The following is a 22,955-nucleotide window of genomic DNA, read 5'->3' as shown; positions in this document are numbered from 1 at the left end:
TACTGAGAGGTCACAATTTTTCCACAATCAACATTTCCTAAAGTCCAAGTTTCCGTCTTTAAATCGCTTGTTTGTTTATTTTTTTTGTCCGACCCAAAGAAATTCAGTTCAGAGTCACATGAAGTGAAGCATCAAAGTCTCACAGGTGAGAGGCTGCATCACTTATCAAAGTAGTTTTCTGTCGATCCTCTAATCAGTTAATGATGATTTATGAGAAAATGAGTGAACTGTGATTTGAAACGTTAACACCGATGACGTGTTGCATCAACGTCCGCTGCAGATGGAAATATCTCACTATGATTTCATGTTGCCTTCAATGGCAAAACAAATACTTTTATTTTTAGGTGAGACTCTTTTCTTTACTTTGAAGCTGTGATGCTGAGGGACTGTTTTGTTGTTGTTGTTGTTGTTGTTGTTGTTGTTCGCTCTCTGTAACAACCCTCTCACCTGCCATGCCCCCAGAAGCACACATGGAAATAAGGAGGAATAAAACCTAACGACACAACAAGTCCTGTGTGTTTGTCTGGGATCAGCGCTCACCTTTGAACTGATAACTGTGCAGCAGCTTAAACAGCCCTGCTCCTGTGATGACTCGGGGTCTGTTTCTATCCCAACCTTATTACCTGCTCCATTCATACTTATTACCTGCGTGGCTGTATTTCTGCACCGGGCTGACTGCTATCCCATTACCTTCATTTTACACAACGTGAACCCGCTGTGACCTGGCAATCTAAACAGGCTTTGATGTGGATTTGATGCTATGCATACGGTGTGACCACATTGTTTCTGTGCTGTCGCTCGGGGGGGCACTGGCCCCGGCGTACGGAGGCAGCTGCGATGATTTGTGGGGGAATTTGACACTTAAGCGTATGCAAATGAGGCGGCGGATTAACATTCAGAGGAGGAGCTTGGTCGACCTCAGCCGGTGTAAGGCCATTAGCATAGAAGACATTAATATTCAGCGGCAGAGAGCGGGGACACAGAATAACACTGTAAGTAAAACTACAACACAGAGGGTTGAAACAGAAGGAAAACAAAAGCATTTTAATGGAGGCACCATAATAATACCCACAGGGCTGCATTCAGGAAAACCTCTCCTCTGCTGCTGACAGTGGGTCTAATGGTCACACTCCTCCTCGGCGGATAGACATGCAGTCAGTAGCAGTGATTGACAGGCCATTCATTGGATTCTTGTGTCTATTGCACATAGTTAGTCTCATTCTCATTATTCAAATGGGCCCACAGACCTGACTCATTGGCTCGACTGTGCAACTGGAGGAACTGGAGTGTTCATTATGGCAAATTCCCTTGTTCCTGTCAGGGGCAAAGTGGATCTGTTCCCATCAGCACTACATGTCAGATTGACATGAATAGGCTTATGATGTAGAGGTCAAGTTGGCACTGAGCTGTAAGGTTCACAGAGAGGGATTAAAGATGAGCCACCAAAGCGCCAAGAACACACCAGGAGATTTCTTTTAGTTAGAGTCTACGTTTAACTTCACAAGGCATAAAAAAAAAAAAAAAAAGGCAAATAGTGAGTATTCTTGTCATCAATTAATCTGAAGATTATTTCTCAGTCGTTTGTTCGGCCTTTAAATGGTCAGAAAAATGGGATAAATGTCCACGGTTTTCTCAGAGAGCGAGTTGATTCAAATTGTTTGTTTTGTCAAACGGCGAAGATGAAGAAAAGCAGCAAATCTTTACATGTTTAAACAAGGGTTCATAAAGGGTTCAAAACTGTTGCTGACTAATCGACTAATCAACCGATCGCTTCGTCTCTGCGACACATCCGTCTCATAGCGAAGTCTCTTCGAGCCACATTCAGTGTTCGAAATAAGAAAAGATTTCACATAAAAATGCACCTGTTTGTCGGCTGAAATCACAAAGTGTGGGTGCCAGAGAGAGGAGCGGCCCATCCCTCCCTGTTTTAATGATGTCGCTTTGTGTAGAGAGCGATTTCCAAACCGGAGCTGGAAAACATCAGCAGTTGATCGACAGAAAAAATAATTGGCAGCTGTTTTCATAATCAATTAATCGTTTAAGAGGAGTTGTGAGGAGTTGCTGCTTTTCTTTGCCTCGTGTGACAGTAAACTGAGTGTTGGTCGGAGAAAACAGGCGCTTTTGTTTTTTTTTTCTGGGATCACTTTCTGCTTCAGAAAATGTGTTTAGAAAATTTAACTGTCTAACCTTACACAGACCAAACAAGTAATCAATTCATCAGGAAAATAACTGGCTAATTAATTGATAATCAAAATGAACATTAGTTGCAGCCCTAATTAAAATGTGTCCAAAACTCCTACTGGACAGACAAACATTATATGTAAGTGCTTCATAGCAGGGACAGTTTTGCAGTGTGTGTGTGTGTGTGTGTGTGTGTGTGTGTGTGTGTGTGAAACTGGCTGAGAGTAATTACCAGAAAGGTGTTGAACATCACGGTGCCCTTATCTGAACCATTACTGTTGGATTTATCTCCCATCAGGGAAAACAGGCCACTGTAGGAATCGTAGAAAAGGCTTCGAATGATGTCACAACTGAGGTGTAATCACTTTTTTTTTAATGAAGTAAACCGATTGAAAGGCTTTCAGATCAATTATTAGTAAATGTTGTAAATGTTAAGCATATTGTAGGTGTGATCTTCTTGTATTGTCCTGGTTTAGATGCTGTTTTGCAGTTCAGATCCAGATCAGCCTGGAAAAGTTTGCATGTAATTTATTAATTAGTTAATATGAAAGATTTGATTTGATTTGAACACTGTCCATTAAATGATCAAATACGTTTGAAATTAAAGATCATTTTTCAGTCAGATAAACACTGGTTACATTTACTCTACCTTTCTGCTCCCTCCCACACATTACACAACAAAACAATGGAGAATAAGTCTTAAATAAGTCAACAACATTTGGTATTTACTTGGCTCACCGAGTAAACAGCATTATTATTTATTTCTCTAGTCTCTAATATGTGTTGTTATTATGATTCACAGCCTTATTGACAATGAAGAGACATCTGCCTTTGTGGACTCGTAAAACATTGCTCGGAGCTCTTACATTAAAAACAAAAACATTTTATATTTTCATAATGCTGCCAGTCAGTGAAAGGACTGAATCACATTAGCTTCTGCTTCCCTTAGTTAACTCCCTGGCAACCTCCCCCACGTTAAATTAAAGAATAATACCGCTAAAAGGTGAGCGGACAGGCTGATAGTTTTGAAAAGAAAAAGAAGAAGTAACCTTATCCGCAGAAAAGTCTGGTCATGACTTTTTACCTGTTTATCATTTCATGCCTTAGAAAGCTGCTCTTTGGTGTAAAACCAGTGAATAGAATCATGTATTAAACTCACTCTTTTTGTTTTGAGGGAAACTGAGTTTAGGAAAACTGCATGTGCACAAGTTAAGACACAACTGTGGAAATACTGTCCTGTCGTACTGCGAGCTGTGGATGACAGTCATTTATGTTTCTACAGACCACAGTGATGGATAATGAGAAAACTTTATTAACCTCCAGACGGGAAACTAGTTTTGTCTTCCATGCTTAGTGATAGAGGTCATTCAGGTCACAGGAAACAACACAGGAAAAAAACATGCTGCCAATACAACCATAGTAACACCAACCACCAATGTGTCAGTGTGAAATAGGTCGTGTGCAGTGATGAATCTACAGAGAATCTGAATCTGGATCTGCAGCTCCCCTCGGCTACATAGAGCCTTTGTCTGAACCACAACTTTAGCGTTTAGGTTCACTCTCACCGCTCTCGTGGTGTTGTTTTTCCAGATGCAGCAGGCAGCTGTGCACCAACCTGCTCCGCACCCAACGGCAGACAGGCACAGTCAAAGCTGGTGAACGTTGTGGAGCATTTAGCAGCTAAAGTTTCAGAGACCAAAAGCAGAGCTAAAGCTAAAACAACTAAAACAAGCCCATTTAACTATTGTAAAAACAATGCATATGAAACCAATCTTACAAAATATGTCGAAAGCAGAACCAGCTATTCCGAAGTCTCACAGCCGTGGGAACCAAAGAAGCTGGAGCACGTCAGCATCTTTAATTGGTCACATGGCTTTTATTAAACAACATAAAACAGGGCTCCTTCAAAAGAGTTTAAATTCTTGTTCAAGTGAATCATGATTCACACCTATAACAGAAACAACATTTAGTTATTTATATATTTCAAATCTAATGTCTGTGCTACAAGCTTTGTCAAAAAGCTTTATAAGTTATAAAATATATGCAGGTTAACCTATATATATATATATATATATAGGTTTTCATGTCAGAACTGGGATAAACTGGTGTAACTTTACATTATATATTTTTACATTATAGTAAATTATAGTATTTGTTTGTTCTTTATGTTGTTTTACATCCAGTAAATTACTTTTAAATTTAAAATATCCGTGGGATAATAGTTTTAAAATGAAATTTAAATGTACACATATAATAATTATATAATGAAAACACTTTAAAAAGATATCTGCACAGGTTTGGATATGATCTCTGTTTAGAGTCTCATTTTCACTGTGTTGGTCCAGTAATGTCGTACTGTACGTGAGATGCTCTGAGAGGATGTTCCCAGAAAATCATATGAAAAAAAAAAAAAAAAAAAAAAAAGGACCTCTGGTCAAACAATGAGCGTCAGTCACATCCAGCAGGATACTCGGACAATAGACCCACCTTTTTCCTGGCCCTTTCCCATGGTTCCTTCCAGGCTGCACTGTCGCTCAGATAACAGAGAAGACAGACGGGCCTGTAGTCCGTCTATGTCCTGTTGTTCTCTGCCCCTGATGTGTTAACAGAGTCCGTCTCGAAACAGAGAGGTCACAGGTTGGATCCTTGCATCCTAACAACTCTGTCCGTGAGTGAGACGCTGAACCCTGGCAACAGGATTGTTGTATTTAAAACTAGTGATGTGTCCGTAGATATAAAACACAAGGCATAAAACTGCAGTTTATAACAGTAACTAGATTCCTGCATTTTACTGCAGCCTTGAATGGCAGAGCACTTTATTGTTGTCTTCTACTTCCAAGACCATTTCCAAGATTTTTCTTTTTGAAGGATTCTCTGCTTTCCGGCCCTTTCTTGGCCATGATAAATCCATTTAGCTATTGTCAGCCATCCCTCATATTTTTTGGGACGTATCGTTGGTATTTTCTTTCTCCAATGTTTATAATCTGTTTTGGATCAGACAATAAACGAGACTAAGAATCTGTAACCATGCCAGTGGCTCTGTGAGGCTGTTTGGAGATAGAAGTGCTTTGAGCTAAAGGCTAACATCAGCATGCTAACATGCTCAAAGGAACAATGCTGACATGCTTACGTTTAGCCAGTGTAATGTTTATCTCTACCTTAGTTTAACCTGTTAGCATGCTAACAGTTGCTAAATGGTAGCAAACAAAAAGCACCAGTGAGGATGAATGTCATTGTTTTTGGTCGTAAACAAACAAAGTCCTGGATACATTGAAGTTTTGATCTGATGTTCAGGGATCATCAGAGTTATTACAATTCATCCTGAAAGGGACATGAATATCTTTATTAAATTTTATGTATAGTTAGTTGTCCAGACGTTTTGCACAAGACCTCAATGGTGTCGTGAATGTTTATGTAGAATTTGACGTTGAGATATTTCATTCTGGACCAACCAAGACACAGACATTAACATCCACTGAGGCTAAAACCTTAAGTGAAGACAAACAACAAAAAGATTTTTGAGTGTAGAAAGAAGTGTAACCTTTGCTGTACACGTAACAGAAAAATATTTTAGCCTATAATATTTCATCATTGAGCAGAAAAAAAAAAAAGAAGTTCAGCACTAGATACAGTGAATGTGCAGGAGACGTACTGTACCTCAGGTTAGTTACAGCAGGAGCCAGCCTCTTCTCTGTGCAGGTTTCTGGCTGTTTCGTCATTTTAGTGATCAGCTGTTTGACTATGATGTAGTTTACTGTTTTTCCTGTGAGATTAGTTTAAATGAACTGTTCTGAATAAGCAGGGAGTGGAGTGCATATTTATCTTTTAATGTAGATTTAGTCAGAAAACAGTGTCTGAGCAGTCATGCTCTTTGGTATATATGTTAGAATATCCTCCAGGCATGAATGTGAGCTGACAATGCTTTAGTCGGTCACAAGCTCTTTTCAGAAACATCCTACATGAAGCCAAGCATCCGCCCTGCTTAAGTGTCAATGAGCAAGACAGTGAATACATACCAGCTCCGTGAGGGCTGTTTTATAGCTGGCCCTGACCTCCACCATTCTAATACTGGCACAGAGAAGATGTGGGTTTATAGTGGTTATTACAAATCATTCCCTCATTCATAGAACATCACACTAATGCTAATTCACTGGCTTCACACTCACTGCCACTCTTGCCTGATGTACAGTATGACACGAGCTCAGTCTCGCACATAAATTTAGCTCTTTAGCCAGAAAATAGCACAGTAAGGAACAGTTTTTCAGCGCTGTAGAAAGTCTTAATTTAAATGTGTTCGTTTTAGTTTAAGTCACGTCATTTTTGCCCACAATTTTCATATTGTTAAATATTTTAACAAGTAAAATGCAGCGGTTATAGAAATCTGAGACCATCAGAAGATTGTAAAAGGTTATCAGATGAGTCCAAAACATAATTTAATACATGAGTCATATGCACTACCTCAGTCAACGAGCAACAGGTGAGGACGTGGTTAAAGCGAGGAGCCAACGCGGCGACGTTACAACAGAGCGCCTTCGGTTAAACTGAACAACACTATCAGCGGATTTGATGAAATCCAGTATTGATTGAGCTTCTTGTTAAGCTGTGGGAGGAAGTGTGCCATGTGCTTATTGTTTATTGGTCTAATTAGCTCAGCGGTGGGGAATACAGGCCACACTGGTGGAATAGTGTTACTGTGTCCAAGTGAGAACCTCTATCCTCAGTTTCCTGTTGATGGTAATTTCTCATGGGTGCGGTAAATAATTGTATTTCCCTGCTTTGTCATTCATGCATTTTGTTGTGGTTTTAGTATTTTCCACCTTATTGATATTTGTTGACACTTAACATGATGCCCTGCTCTTGTGTCTTCCATGTTAATATTGACTTAATTCTGTTTGTTTCTATTGACCTGAGACACTTTTTAGGCAGTTAGGGTGTTTACTGAACCTGTGCTCAGTTTTTTCCTATTATTAATAGATGTGGATATCTAAGCTCCAGGTGTGGGGCTGCAGCCAGTGATCATGCAGTCTTCTTTTTAGTTGATCATTTGTTTAATCATTTAATGTAAAAGAAATGTCAGCACAAGTTTCCAGATCCCAAGGTGACATCTTCTAACAGCCTGTTCTGGCTGATCAACAGTCCTAAACCAAAGATATTCAATTTTTTATTACATAAAACTGAGAAACGCAGCAAATCCTCTCATATTATGGGTCAGAATCACAGGCGAATCTGATTGGTCACAAGATGATAAACAAGTTAGAAGAAAAAGGAATTTAATGTTTGCTATCTTGTAAAATATTGAATTGTTTTGTCTTAAACTCTTTTCTGAAAGTTAAAAAAACAAAACAATCAGTCTGTTTAAAGTGCTCACATCCCATAGAAACAGACTTTGTAACTCTACTTTGAAACTTGGACCAGTGAATGTTTGGCAGGGCGCTCGATAAATTACTTAATTTATCACGAGCTATAAAAATAGTCGTCGATTCATTTTCTGTTGATTATTATGTTGAATTATTTGAGTCTCACTTGTCGGTCAGTCAGTGTGTATCTTGATCAAGGGCACTTCAGCAGGACAATGATATTATTGCTGCTGTGGTGATCAGTCACTGTTGAATGCACTCTGCAGTCAGTGGCACAGCTTCTCGTCACGCATGTTTGCTGCATTAAAACAGCAGACGAACGACTCCTGTGTATTAACCTTGACCCCGAATCTATACAGTAACACAAACAGTGGTCTCTGTCTGCTGCTTGGAACTTCTGACACCAAAAGAAACAGAGGGAGAGAGGGAGAGAAAATGGGAACAGTGCCTAAGTAAACTGGCAGACATGTAATCTAATGTGGGAACTTCTTCACAGACTTCATTTATAGGGAGAAAGTTCATTCCTGGTGAATGTGAGGTGACTGCTGAAGGGCAATGACTTTTTTTTTTTTCCCCCCGCTGCATTCATTTCTCTTCATTTGCATAATGCTTGGCTGGTGGATGTAAGGTGGCCAAATACAGCAACATGTTCAAGTTTGCATTATATAAAAACACTTAAGACCCAGGGGGATGAAGCTGCGCTAGGTATCAGACATTAGTGTGCACTGACTCTGACATGATTAAAGTGGTGTTGTCTATGTAGTCTAAAGGAGTGGTTCTTGTACTTTGTCATCCTAAGGACCCTTTAATAGATACAGTACCAGTGTGGTAAGGTTTGGTTCTCTGCAAACACCTTTTTCTAGGTATTTATTTTGCACAGATTTCATCCTGTGGTGATGGAAAAAAACCTTGAAATATGCCAGCAAAGTCAGTCTCATGTTCTGGTCTTTTATGGGACCAACATTAAGTTTAGCGCTGTAACAATTATTTTTGATTATCGCTTTAGCTTGTGATTGTTTTGTTTTTTTTAAAGTAACTAATTATTTGTTTGATCTGTTAATGTCCAATAATTTTGAAAAACGCCCCTCAAAACTCAACAAACATCTTAACATCAACACTTAACATCATAAAATTGCTTTTTTTTTGTTCAATCAAGAGTCCAAAAACCAAAGTTATTTAATTAGTTGCAAATCCTCACATTTCAAAAAGCTGAATCCAGGAACTGACATTTTTTTGATTGTTAAATAACTTATATGATTGACAATCGAAATTGATGTTGGATGAAATATCTGTCGATCAACCAATTGATGAAACAACTTATTGATTCAGCATCAGTCTAATTAATTGAATATCGAAAAATGTAATATTAATTTGTAAAAATTCGATTTTTTAGATTTTCTCTAAGAATGTGACATCAAATACATTTGTTGGAGAGTGTGTCCTCCAGTCAAGTTGCTGTCACAGAACTGCTTTTATTTCACATCTAATGGAAATGTTTTATCCATCAGTGGCCTTCACTGTACAATCAAACGTAATCCGCCTTGCCAAAGATCTCTCCCAAACATGTAGAGAGTCTTTGCTTCTGTTAAGTTGTTATGCTCCCCAATAACCTGAAGCTGTTTGAATCTTTGACAACAGTAAAACTTCCTTGGCCCACCAGTCAGTTGGGCTACATGCTATTCAGGAGCTGAATGGGGTTTCAGACATTGGTAATTCTCCAAGGTCAGGCCCCAGACACGCCTACACTCTTGGAGGCTTTTCTCCCACAAGAGGCTGGAAGCAACGGCGAAAAAATACAGGCTAACAAAAGCTTGCTGGGAAAATGGTTCATGTTAAACATAGAGACATTAGTGGTTTATGGACTGTTAGAAAGATGGGGCTAGGGAGAGAAAGCTGTGGTCTTCTTTTATGTGGCTGTGTTGTGTGTGAATGCACACAATTTCTAAACAGTGAATAAAGATGGCTGCACTCCACATAAAGCATGAGTATTTGAGTATATTTGTGTTTACATGCAGTACACAGCGGCCTTTTGTGTGCTTTTATACACAGTAAAACTTCTCTTTGTGTTTCTGTTCCCGCACTGTGTCATCTAACTATCCATCCTGTATGGACATTTCTATATGCAAGGACTTAACCCTGAGCTCTGTTGCTATTTACTGAGGATCCTCCCTATGCTGTCCCTCCAATCCTCTGGATTTCCTGTAAATCCCTGGGGCCTGGCCAGCGCTGGTGATTTGTGGTTGGCTAGTGGGCAATTGACACATTGATAAATCCCCCTCAGATGGGGTGCGATCCGTTTGAATCAATAGAGCCTTATCGGCTGACGGCCGTCACGGCTGCGACCATGTCAGTTCACCTCGGGTCCCTCAGAGTTGGCCTGATTTGTAGCATTTGACAACAAACATCGTCACGCCACGTGATTCGTCAGAGAGTCCGCGGGCGTAATTGAAGGCAGGACGCTGTCTGTCAGTGAGCAGCAGCAGAGAGGATAGAGGAGACAGGCGGAGAGAGGGAGGTGGATGTGAGGAGAGACAGGCGGAGATAAAACAAAGAAAGGATATTGGAAGACGGACCAGTGGAGGCTTCTTTTTTTCATAGTAAATATATGTCATTTACAATTTTATAACCTGCTACCAGTGACAGAATAAAAGTAAAGCTCTGAACATTTTCTGCTGTAGTTGAGGGATTGAAATTGAAGGCAACATTCATAGCACCATGAGCCTCCAGTGTGGGGGGTTCAGCTCTAGCCAGAGGATTCATATGGCTTGTATCCACTGGCCAGGCTTTAGCTGTTCTGCAGCCCGCCTGGCTCTGATCCAGCTTCTCCTCTGTCTTTAGATCCGGGCCAAACCTGGCCTGTCCATGGCTCAACCAGCCACGTTTCACAACTTGGCGAGGCGCTGCCCAAAAGCTCCAGTTTGGAGGATTAATGGTTACTGACTCTAAATGGAACTTTCCCTGGTTTTAATGGAAAAGTTTTGAGCAACATTTCGCTTTATTAGGTAGCGCTTCTAAATGTGTATTAAATTTATAAAATAAGTGATTTGGAGAAGTGCAATGAAACTGCCAAGTGCTGTTTGTTTTATTGTTGTGAATGCTGAAACTAAATGCTGTTCATGTCGCATGAAATGTGCTTGTTATTTTCAGATTCCTCTGTTGTCTGGGTGGGAGGCTTTTCAACAGAGACAGAAACTAAACCATATCATCTATGGTTGAACCCTGCTGGGCTGAGCAGAGCTAATGGAGACAAGACAATAGACACACCGCTGTCAGCTCTGCTCTTTGTGAAATACTCTTTATTGTTTTGGTTGGATTTAGGCCTGAGCCAAATATCAGTAGAATACCAAAATTAACTACATTGAGTTAGAGCAGAAATATTATTTTGTAAAATTGCTCAGTTTAAGGAAAATGGTTGAACACGATGTGGGAAAGGCACAGAGAGAAATAATTTGAAAGTAATAGTAAAGGTGAGTATAGCAAAGATGCCATAGTGCAAAGCAGAAGTGAAGTCAGTGCGAGTGAAACACTGTTTAAATCAGAATGAGGGGGAGGTTAACTAACCCTCTCCTGTAAAAGTGAATAAGGGGGATTTTAAAGAAGACAGTATTCTGTAAAACAGAGAAGTGGGGGCTTAACTAAAACACTTTTCATTAAAACAGTAAGAGGAAGCTTAATGAATACCGGAGTCTATAAAACAGAGTGATGGGAGCCCTCAGGATGACAGCACTCGAAAAATTTATCTCCAGCACTAAATCCAGGCAGTTTGTGTCAAAACGGGGATCACGCTTATTCATGAAATCCTCCAACTTGTTTTAGCAGCAGGGAAAGTTCAACAGAGTCGTTCAGGTGAAATACTGTTCTGTGTTTGGCACCACAAAACGTGAAGCTGCTGAAATTAAAGGATAAGGCTGGCGATATTTTGTGTTTTGTCATTGGCAACAAATCCCATGAAACCAGAATCAATAACTAACTAGTATTGCCTGTGTGGTCATAGCCTGATAAATCTTATTCTTCTTTGCCATAGACAAGTAAAAGTAGAAATACGGATCCATACAAATACTCAGTTAAGTAGAGGTACAAAAAGCAAAATGTAATGGAGGTTTCAAAGAAGAGTCCTCATGAGTCAGTGGCTCTTCTCAGAGTGTAATTTTATAATTTTTTAATAAGATTATTAATACTGATGCATTGCTGTATAAACCGCATTTTATTACTGGAGGTGGAGCTAATTTTAACTACTTAAGTACAGTACCTATTTAAAATGTACTTCCTTTCATCCACTGGCCACAGTAACAAAATGGTTTCTCCAGTTTCAGTTTCTCCATAATTTGATTAATCAAAAAATTTGCACTACTGTAGTAGAATATCAACACTGACTGGTCCTCCCAAAATTTTAAAACCCGAATCGTCATTTTAGTGAACGTTTGATATTTGGAGCTTTTATTTTGAAGGTGTAATGACGGCGGAAGGAAGTGTAAACGCGCAGGTAAACAGCGGGAGGCAGTGAAGATAAATATCAGGTTTTTTATTTTAAAAATGTCGTATTTGGGATTTGTTTGGCACCTGGTTGTTAAAAGCACAAGGTTAGTCGGTATTTCCTCATATAATGTGTTCGATATTTTATGATGTTACGACGTTTTACGTAGTTTTAATATGTTTGAAAGTGAGTGTTTGTAAGCTAGCAAGGTGGCTGTGTTAGCTTAATGCACCGCCATATCTGTGTGTAACGGTCAGTTGACGTTTCTGTGGTGAAACTGGCTTTGCTAATGATGCAGTGCTTTACTATGAAGTTGGTCGCAGTAGTTGTAGAATATACATTGTGTGGGTTTTCTTTTCGTAGGTAAAATATCACAAATTTTACTGTTTCATTTTGAGGTAAATATGCTGGTGGTACAATTTGTGATTGCAGTATAAATAGCAATAGAGCTGATTAATCGATAAGCTAACTGACAAAACTCATCAGCTAATTTCTTAATAATTGATTTATCATTAAAGTCACTTTTATAGCAAAAAACACAAAACATCTCCTGGTTCAAATGCACAATTTGCTGCTTTCCCCCCTTGTTTTATATGATTTTAATTTTAATACCAACACAGTTTTGGAGTCTTGACTGGACAAAACCAGACATTTGAAGATGTCACCACCAGCCCAGGGTAACTGATATTTTTCACAATTTTCTGACTTGTAATAGATCAAACCATTAATTGGTTAGTCAAGATAATAATCAACATTTAAAATAATTGTTAGTTGTAGTCCTAAGTGGTAATTTCTTATCAGTCTGAGGTTTATGAAACAAATCTTAGAGATTGTGGTCGAATAATTCTTGAAGTTTGTGACAGCCTTACAATCTTCAAGTATTAAAAAAAATTCAAGAATCTTTAGTCCTCATGTTCTCTGTTCCACATACTAACTAAAGCACTAAATGTGTTTTAACCCATGACCGGATATCCATAACAAATACATTATTTACTTCTGTTTGAGTAAAGTTTTCTTAAAACTACAGTGCTCAGCTGTTTTTTAACACCAAAAAATTAAACCATAATGAGTGACTGAATGAAGTATTTATATCTTCAGTAGGAGCAAACAGACAGGATAGAGAAGTTAGAAACAAATAAGAGATGTACTAACACATTGCCATCCTCATGCTGTCTTCACGTCATATCAGGGTTATCGTAATGACCAGTTTATGAATAATGAACATGGTAATTAGATGCAGATTTCGTGTATATAGAGCTGAGTTGTTTGTGTATAGAATTATTTTTTTGATCCATCTTTACTTGTTCTGGATAACATAAACACTCTCAAGTCTTAAACATGGAAATATTTCCCGTCTCATCCCATGTCATGTGAATTTGGCGTTATCCTTTACAGCTACACAGATCCTATAGTGTTTATTTGCCATGCGGATTATTTTAATTTTCAGTAAATCTACCAGTTACTTCCTCAATTAATTGTTTGGAGTATAAAGTGTAAGAAAATAGTGAAAAAAAGGAGAAGAAAAGCATCAAATTGTCTAACTTGAGAAGCTGGATCCTGTGAATCTGTGGCAGTTAATTTTTTGTCGATCAACTAATCGATAACTCGACTAATCATTGCAGCTCTCTTTGTCAACAGAACTGTTTTGATTTCTGAATTATATAATTTTTTTGTTTAATCAAAAATAGCTTTAGTATAGAAATCGTGTAGAGCAGGTCACACATCAAGATTGTTGGGAGCTGCTGTGTGTGTGTGTGTGTGTGTGTGTGTGGAGTGTCTTGTTCACCCTTCACTTGACTGTCAATCCCCAGAGTCCCCGCCCCTGAATAGTACTGGATTATGGCTTGAACTGAATCTGAATGCTGAGTAGCACCAAAGTCAGTCTCTTTCTCTCTCTCTTTCTCTCTTTCTCTCTCTCTCTCTCTCTCTCTCTCTCTCTCTCTCTCTGTTTTGTCCTGGTGTGTCACTCCACTCCGTCTTTCTGAAATAGATGTATTCACATGAAACAGACACCACACACATGCTGGCTGTTCACACCTGCTGATTCTCACAGTATGACACAGTCAGTCAAACACACACACACATACACTCACGACACGCTAGCTTATGCAGTTCATTCCCAGTGGACATCTGGTCAGTAGTGTGTGTTTGACTGTCATATTTCCGTTTCAAATAAAGATTTTCAGGCAAAGATTGTTTTGTTTCCATGCTATACACACACGTGTGTACACTTCCAGCCAACACCACATATCCCAGAGGTGCACACATGCACAGAGGGTTCCCTGCATGTATTCATATATAAATGTATTTTACGGTGAGTCTGAGTGATGCATTTAAGCACTGTTTTGGCATTTAAACTTACAAAATAGAATGACCAACCTAATGGGAGCGCTTTAATTACAAGTCAACGTTTCTATGCCAGACATGATGTTTCTGACATAGTCGGTCCAGTTTTTGGTGAAACTTGCAGCATTGGTGTGATTGGCTCAGTGTTGAGGTGCTGAACATTTGCTTTAAGAAAAAAAAAGGCTAAATTCAGGTATACAAAGAGCATACATGCCGTTTCACTGCTTTAGTTTTTATAAAACTTTAATTAAAATGTTGCTTACCAGTTTTAATTAAATGACAACAATTTTGACAATCAATTATTTAAGCAATAAGGCCAAACATTTGCTGCCTCCATCTTCTTAATTGTGAGGACTTGCTGCTTCTCTGTTTTACATCATTGTAAATTTACTGTTGTCCACTACAGTAATACATTTGGACTGTTGGTCAGACAAAGCAAGCAATTTGTAGATGTCATCTTGGGCTCTCAGAAATTGTGATTGTCAATCAAAAAGATAATCAAGCATAGGATTGCAAATAACCTTTGTTTTCTCGTTATCAGTTAATTATTTTCTCAATAAATCAATTAATCATTCTGTCCATAAAATGTAAGAAAATAATGATAAAGTCCAGCCCCAGTTTCTCAGAGTCCAAGCTCACGTCTTCAGATGTTTTGTTTTGTCTGACTAACAGTTCAAACCCCAAAATATTCAATTTATATTTATGAAACAAACTGAGAAAAACAGGAAATCTTTATATTTTAGAGGCTGAAAACAGTCATTTTTTTGGTTGCTTGAAAAATGACTTCACATATCAAAATTTTGACAATTAGCTTAATCAATTAATCAACTAATAATTACAGCTCTAATTAAGAGATTACTTAATTATGACAATACTCATTAGTTGCAGCTTGTCTTGGAACAAGGATGTATCTCATAACAGTCCACAATATCATCTGTGGGGGGCAGACTTTTATTTATTTGAACAAAATGGATGCTCCTAATTTTGAGAAAAATACTGAATGATTTAAAATATAAATTTGAAATTAAATGTTTTCCAGCAGAGATTGCAGCCAGTAGCATAAAATCTGATTCTTGTTGGTAGAGTTTTGGAAAAATGTGAACTTAACAATTCAACCTCACTTGATCTTTCCACCAGCAACAAACCTCAGTCCTCTAAAATGTCTTTAAAAGGTACAAAAGTAAAAGTCTGGGTTCAGTCTGTAGTCCACAGTTCAGCTGATGGGTGGCCGGTCAAAAGACCCCATCACTAACTCGTGATCACCTATTGATTGACCAGCTGTGTGAAAGACCAGGTTCACCACATCTTTTCCTCCTTGCATCAGACTCATTGTGTTGGAGACACATTGACCTGCGGGGCGCCCCAGTCGCTGCTTATTGTGCTTGACACTGCTCGATGGTGACAACGCTAATTGTCAACATCTGGGAAGTGCTTGCCATCCCTCAGCCCAGCACAGAATGAAACGTGGTGATATGTCATAACGTGTCAGAGGAAATTAGCATCAGTTGAACGTTGTTAGGTGGAGGGGGGAGGGCAGGGAGAGGGCAGGGGGAGAGGGCCAACATTATCAGGGGTTTTAGTGAGGTGGGGGAAGAGGGTGAACGCCTGTTAAAGGAATCATTTCAGGGCAAAGAGATTTACATGAATGTGTTTCCTCACAGAGTTCTTACTATAACTACTCTTAATGGAGCTTTTATTAATGGCCTACTGCTAGTATAACAATTAGTGCTACTACTACTAATGATAATAGTATAACGATAAATGACAATTAATTATTACTCTTGTAAATACTAATACTTCTATTAGCTCTGGATTGTCATCTTACCACTTATATTTTAGCTGCTACTAATAGCCTACTGCTAGTGTTAGAATCAAAATTTCTACTACTATTACTAATATTACTAATACACAAACTACTACATCTATGGTCAATGCAACCACATCTGGTAATAAGTTAAAGCTACAGATAATGCTATTACCTTTACTGCTGCTAATGCAGTTAGTAAAACAACTGGTACAATCGGTATTGCTGTGACTTATACTACAATTACTATTCCTACTGCTACTCCTAATGATACTGTAATAATTAGGCTACAACCACTACTACAGTTTAAGTTTTAAGAATTACTTTCATTGATACTTGAAAGAAAATTAGTACAACTGCAAATAGTAGTAATAGTGATAATGATGATGATGATGATAATAGCACGGTTAAAGGTACAAGCCAAAGGTATCCTCACCTGCTGTGAAAAGTAGAGGCAGCAGTGAATTGTAAAGCTGTCGGACCTCAGCTTGTGTTTCAGACTTGTAGGAGCCTCAGGCAAGGCTCTCCCAAAGTCTAAGCTTAAGAAAAGTAAAGGGTGTTACCAGGCTTTGGCTTTACATCGACCCGTATTGGAAGCTTTTAGGCCAGCAGCCAGCCTCCTCTCTGAGATCACTTTTTAAAAGCTGATTTATAGACTCATTTTCATATGCTCGTTATTTATTTTTGTAGCTGTTAGCCCTTTGTTCGTATCCTTCCACTCTGTGATGTCTTTTTATGGCCCTGTCCTAATTTGTTTTAAACGTATAATGCATTGGACTGTTTCACTGTTCATACTTGATCGTTGAAGCACTTTGTGAACTCAAATGTAAACACTGTGATTTAAATAAAGCTCATGAAATTCATTTTAATGAAAAGGAACAAACAAACCAATCTACAATAAAGGGAATAGTTGCCCTGCACTGCTGACTTCATATATCAAAAAACAATGTTCTTTTTTATCTCGTCTCATACAAAGCCTGCATAGCCACAATATCTTTGTCTTATCACAATGGATCAGTATTGAATTTATGTTAAAAAAAAAAAAAAAATCCAACAACACAAGAGCATCAACCTGGATAAAGGAAATTCACCGGGTTATTAAATAATAGAAGAAAATGAGGAGTTTCATATCTAACTGAAACGACCCGTGGTCCTTTCAGAGACCTGGATGGTAACTGAAGTGACATGCTTTTACACAGTGCATATTTTAGAGATGCTGATGAACTGAAGTCAGTTATTCTTTTCAAAAGATGACAAATAGAAGTGTTTCATAAAGAGCAAGTCCTGCTTCCGTGTACCTGTTTTAATGACCTGATTCTATTTGTCCCCACACAGGAAAGCGACAGTTTGTGGTGGGACGCCTTCGCTACAGAGTTTTTTGAGGAGGACGCCACTCTAACGCTCTCCTTCTGCCTCGAAGATGGACCAAAGAGATACAGTAAGACTCCTCTTGAAATCATTATGGCCGCATTACTTACGTGTTTGAAACCCATTAGTGTGGTTTAAACTACTTATTCTTTAGGTGAGTTTAAATATGAATCACCAGATTGTTATATTTTATGCAAATACTTACCACACACCTGCTGTCATACATTCAGGTGTGCAGGATTTTTTTCAGCTGTTGGCCGTGTCTAAAATCCCTCCCTCATTCACTCACTCACTTCTCCCTCCCTCTGTGGAAGACACTCAGTAGTTTACTTTATAGCATTTTATTGTTGGTTTGGCAGCAGAAAGTATAGTACTCGTACATGCCGAACTTTTTTCATTCCATTGTGGGAATTTTTGTGGGCACTATATGGTGCATGAATGTCACACTAAAAATTTAGACGCTCCAATAAAATATCAGAGGATAAATATTGTGCCCTATATAGTAAATGGGGAGTGCTTTTAGTCACAGCCATTGAGTTCATAAGAAACACGTGTGCTTCTCCTCCCTCCTGAGTTGTTGGGTGCTCTGCTTCCAGAAACAGCAATGCCTGTGTTACTCAAAAAAAGACAGGTGATTCTTTGCTCTTTGTGCCTCCTGAATGTGGCACTTTGTTTTGGAAAACATGAATGTTTGCCACTAATTGTAATTTTTAAAAAATATTTTGTATAAAATTCTGTTGTTCCAGTTTCATTTTTCTTGGAATGGACTCAAATCAGGAGCCTGTTGATAACATGTTTCTGAGAAAAAGAGTCTGTCACAGAGTCTTTTTTAGTTTATCAGTGGCTATGAAGGACAAACCAACATAATGTTCTCAGATACCTCACTCTGTGTTGTTGAGTTATTTGGTATTTCCACTTTGCTTCAACCTGCTATTTCTACTTCCAGTTAACTTATTGATTACCCACAATTTCCAAAATGCCTTTTAACACCTTTTAGAATCAAATGTGTGGACTTTTCCAGTAAAGATTGAGACAAACATGTCTGCATTGTACTCTACCGAGTGTCTGTCAGTGAGAAAACTGGTATCTCTCCCTCTTCTAACAATAGTTTTATCTGTGTTTGTGATTGTGGAACATTAGTGCAACATCACACGTAACTCCTGGTGACCTCCTAATGAAAATCTCATCACAGATCTACTGTGGCCCGTGCTTTCTAAATAGAGATGTAAATGTAACAACAGTCTGAAAAATAGGTAAGTTAGTGGGTATATATGTATTTAGACACTTCACAAAACACTGCTTTAGTGAAAGGTCATAATGGTGACAGTGTGTTGGTGTCTTAGCACCTAGAAGAATGCAGAACTATCTGATGCCATACCTGTATTGTACATGTTTTATTCCCGGTAGAGTTGTGAAGTTAAAGAAGTCATGTCAAGCTTGCAGACTTGCGGATGTAAGGATTGTGTTCATTTTCTGCATTTTCTGCATTCTGCCGAGTGACACTGTTGGTGACTGACAATTTGAGCATTTCAAAGCTCGGATGGACATGAATGTCTCCTCGTAGCGTCATCAGAAAAAAGATGAGCGGGCACCTTACAATATAGGCTCTTAGGTTAAAAAGTCAAATGTATATCACTGTTTACATAAAGATGCAAAGAGAGAATTCAACTGCTAATTTCAAGGAACCTTTCCATAACAAAACATCCAGTCGCCAAGCTTGAAATTCAGTCTTGTGCAATACTAACAGCAAGCTAAAGATTTGTACTTCATAGAAACATAATAAAACATTTAGCAGCTTTCATCAGTTCACTTTAAATCAAAATCTGTATTTGTGTCATTTCAGATAAATTTGGCAAATATATGGTGTTTTGTTCCCAACTACAATAACAAAGAACTTTCTATGGCTCTGAGTGGTTTGTTTGTCAATATAACTGAAAAAACCTCTTTAAAATAGGAAATAACAGTGAAGGGAAATACTTTTGGAGGCACTTCACAATTTAATACAATACTACAGTTGTTGGCATACTGTATGGATGCTCTTTGAGGTAATTCCATATTAGTGTTGTAAGCCAAATCATGTTAGCTTTTAAAGAATATTATTATTCTTCACTTTTTTGCTGAGAGTTAGGTGAGAAAATTAATACCACTCTCATGTCTGTGCTAGGGCTGCAATTAACTAATTAATTGCTTTATCTATAAAACATCCAAAAATTGTGAAAATTTGCAACGTAATTTCCCACAGTCCATGGTGATGTCTTCCAATGTCTTTCTTTGTCCTACAACCCAAAGATATTGAGTTTGCTGGCAAAGAAAAGCAACCCTTAATGCAACACTCAGAATAAAGTCAAATAAACACATTTACAAAAACATTAAACTGCTGCTTCAGGTTAAATTTCCATGTAGATTTCTGATATTCTCATTGACTCCTGTTTTTAAAAAGGTTTCAAAGGCCTGAGTTTCAAGAAATGTTCTCAACACCTGATTGTTTGCACTTTAAACTCAACACCCAAACTGCAGCTGTAGTATGAGGTCTTCAGCAGCAAATGACAGAGCAGCGGCTGTTATTGAGTTCGTGATATTGTCCCTTTCATCTCATCTGCATAGGTTCATGTTTTGATATCTGAAACATATTGAATATCACACAGACAAAGATAAGGAGGAGGTGCTCTGAAATGAGCAGGTGTGTGTAGTGTCTGCTGTTTGTGTGTGTGATTCAGCTCAGTCATGGAGGAGGAAGAGAGAGAGAGAGAGAGAAGAGAAGAGAAGAGAAGAGAGAGGGAGTGGAGGATTGTTGTGAGCCAGGCCTCGGTTTGCTTTTCAAATGTAAAAATAAAAATCCCCAGTGGTGTAGAGACGGTAACCCCGTTCCCCCGGGAACGGGAGGCTTAACACCATGGCGATGATGACTCACCGTCAGTCGCAAGCCTTCCTCGATTCACATTCAGGTGCTTGAAGTTACACACATGCACACACACAAACACACGCAAACGCATCCAGGAAAAATCCACCACCCTCATATGTCCCCAGCAACAGATTTGACTCAGAAAGAAAAACTATGAAATGACACCTAATGAAAGTGGTGTTGTCTATACAGTATATGTATACCAAGTACAATATATCATATAGAAATAATAATTAAGATGTACGTATTTGGCCACTGCTCAGTGCTGTGGTTAATTTTAGCTGCAGCTACAGAACAAATGAACAATGATTCAGTAGGTAGACGGACTTCAGTGTCTTGCTCAAGGCTACTTAAAAGTTTCTGGAGAGATATTCCTGTTGTTTAAGTCACTCAACAAGTAAACACCAAAATGATCCAAGAGTCCACGGCAGATAATAGTGTCTTATGCTACATGCTAACATTGAGCATAGCTTAGCAACTTGCTTCATCTTTAAATATACCATATTATAAGTTCTATGCTAACACTGAGCTAATTTTTGTTGCAGGAAATGTTACTTTTTGTAAACCAAATTAAAAATAAAAAAAACTTGAATATAACATACTGTCACTGTGTTATATAAAAAACCCAACTTTCATGACTGCATATCAGGGAAATGCTTTAACCTTATGCATATTTCATATTTTGTTTGGTTTAAGTTTTAGATATTGTTTGCTGAAATACAGCCTTATTTTTTTAGTCAATAAAGAGAAGAGATTGAAAAGTAATAAGAAAAAAATGAAAGAAAACTCCAGCTAGTTGCAGCTCTAAAGCATTGGAAGTAAATCTAAACTGGAATTATACATAGTAAAGTCTGAGTTGATGTGTGTTCAGGAGACTGGGCAAACATACACTAAAAATGATATAAAGATTATGCACAGATATAAACTGCCAGGGACATTTTCCACTGTGACTATAGAATGAGAACATGGACTAAAGAATAATGTATGTAAATGTAAATATAGTAATATGTGGCTCAGCAAGTATCTTTAGAGTGTTAGACAGCATTTGAATATGTGAAAGCTTTTTTTCAGGGGGGGAAAAACAACAAGAATCTCTACCTTCTCTCCCTGGAGCTTATTTCTTCACCTTTTCTATTATACTGAATCATTCTTGTGGCACAGGAATTTCTGTCCTGTCTGTTATCAGAAGGCTTTGGACTCTTGCATCCTTTGTTTTTTTATTTCACTGTTGGCAGTCCAGAAATTTAAGCTTACTCTGCTGTTGCACTCATTGTTAGTCAATGTACAAGAGCATCAGCTAACTGCCTAACATATAAAATGTAAATGTGACCGGCAGTGGCCTTGCTCTGAAGTAATCTCTGCTTCCAGCCTTGTGAGAAGCTCGGCTATACAGTATGTATATATCGTTATACAGGTCAGAGCAGCACTGACCAGTGGAGATGTGAGGGTGTAGGAGGTGGAGAGTAGTTACCATTGGTTAAAAGGACCATGCATGCATGTCAGTGGAGTTACAACAAAACAAAAGGTCATAGCATTTTGCAGTGGAACAAAGTCTATACAGACAGTTTTTCTGTATTGGACAAAATGTTTTCAAATTAAGTTCTCAGCAGTATGGATTTTAGATATGAATCTTAAGGCTAGAGTGGTGATTTGTGATTATTATGGAGCTTATTTTAGCTCCACAGTATCACACATTTGTCACATTTATAAACTGAAGAGAAAATATGTGTATCTTTAAGGATCAAACTCACAAAGCAACTGACAAGGGCAAGTCTTTATATTTGTGTTTTCTTATGCAGCTATTGTGTGTAAAAACATGGTTATATTTTAGATGATTTCAGGTTTATTTGATATTGAATTAAAACAGTCGAAATGTATGCATTATTCAACTGAGGCACTTCCTGTATAATGTATGAGGGTATAAGTGTAAGAACTCCAATCCTTGTTGAAACTGAATTATATCTTTTGAGTCATTCGGTAGCTTATAGGATAATTACAAAGAAACAATCATTTCACTCCATTCTGAGGTGCTCTAATTTCATAACCTTCAGCGGAAGAAAAATTAGAAAAACCAGTTTACCTAATCTGTTTTTTTTTTTTTTTTTTTTTTAATTGCACGGACCTGTGTTTAGGTATTTTGTAACTCGTCTCCAGCTGGCGTTCGTTGTGGCTTCTCAGAGGAAATAGATCATATTGGAAATGCTTGTGTGTTAATTGTTGAGGGATGAACACTAATATATTTATGAGCTTTCTCCTCCTCTGTCTATCTTTATTCTGAAATCAGTTCTGAGCTTTAACTAGGGCTGAAACTATTGATTACTTAGTCAACTGACAGAAAAACGTTGTCAGTTTTGATGATTGATTAATGCTTTGTCATTTATCAAACAAAAATATTTAAAATTAGGTCTTTCTGGCTTCTCAAAATGTGACAACTTGCTGCTTTTCTATTTTATGTCTTTGTAATTTGAATGTCTTTTGGGTTTTGGACGCTGTTTGGATAAAACAAGTTACAGTATATATAAG

The 22,955-nt window shown here is 38.1% G+C and overlaps 1 protein-coding gene across 4 annotated transcripts in view; it reads left to right on the top strand.

The window, feature by feature from the left end:
- LOC111232721 (LIM domain-binding protein 2) overlaps positions 1-22,955 on the top strand; it is a 99,587-nt gene that overhangs the window by 5,563 nt on the left and 71,069 nt on the right. For all 4 annotated transcript variants that reach the window (XM_022760356.1, XM_022760355.1, XM_022760354.1 and 1 more), the window contains exon 2: positions 17,498-17,600. In XM_022760356.1, the coding sequence (XP_022616077.1) occupies positions 17,498-17,600 (103 nt within the window). The remainder of the gene's footprint in view (positions 1-17,497; positions 17,601-22,955) is intronic.

Source organism: Seriola dumerili, unplaced genomic scaffold, assembly GCF_002260705.1.
Source record: "Seriola dumerili isolate Sdu_G_001 unplaced genomic scaffold, Sdu_1.0 BDQW01000331.1, whole genome shotgun sequence".
Classification (NCBI taxonomy): domain Eukaryota; kingdom Metazoa; phylum Chordata; class Actinopteri; order Carangiformes; family Carangidae; genus Seriola; species Seriola dumerili.
The sequence above is the reverse complement of the archived record's forward strand: the minus strand, read 5'-3'. Positions and strand labels throughout refer to the sequence as shown.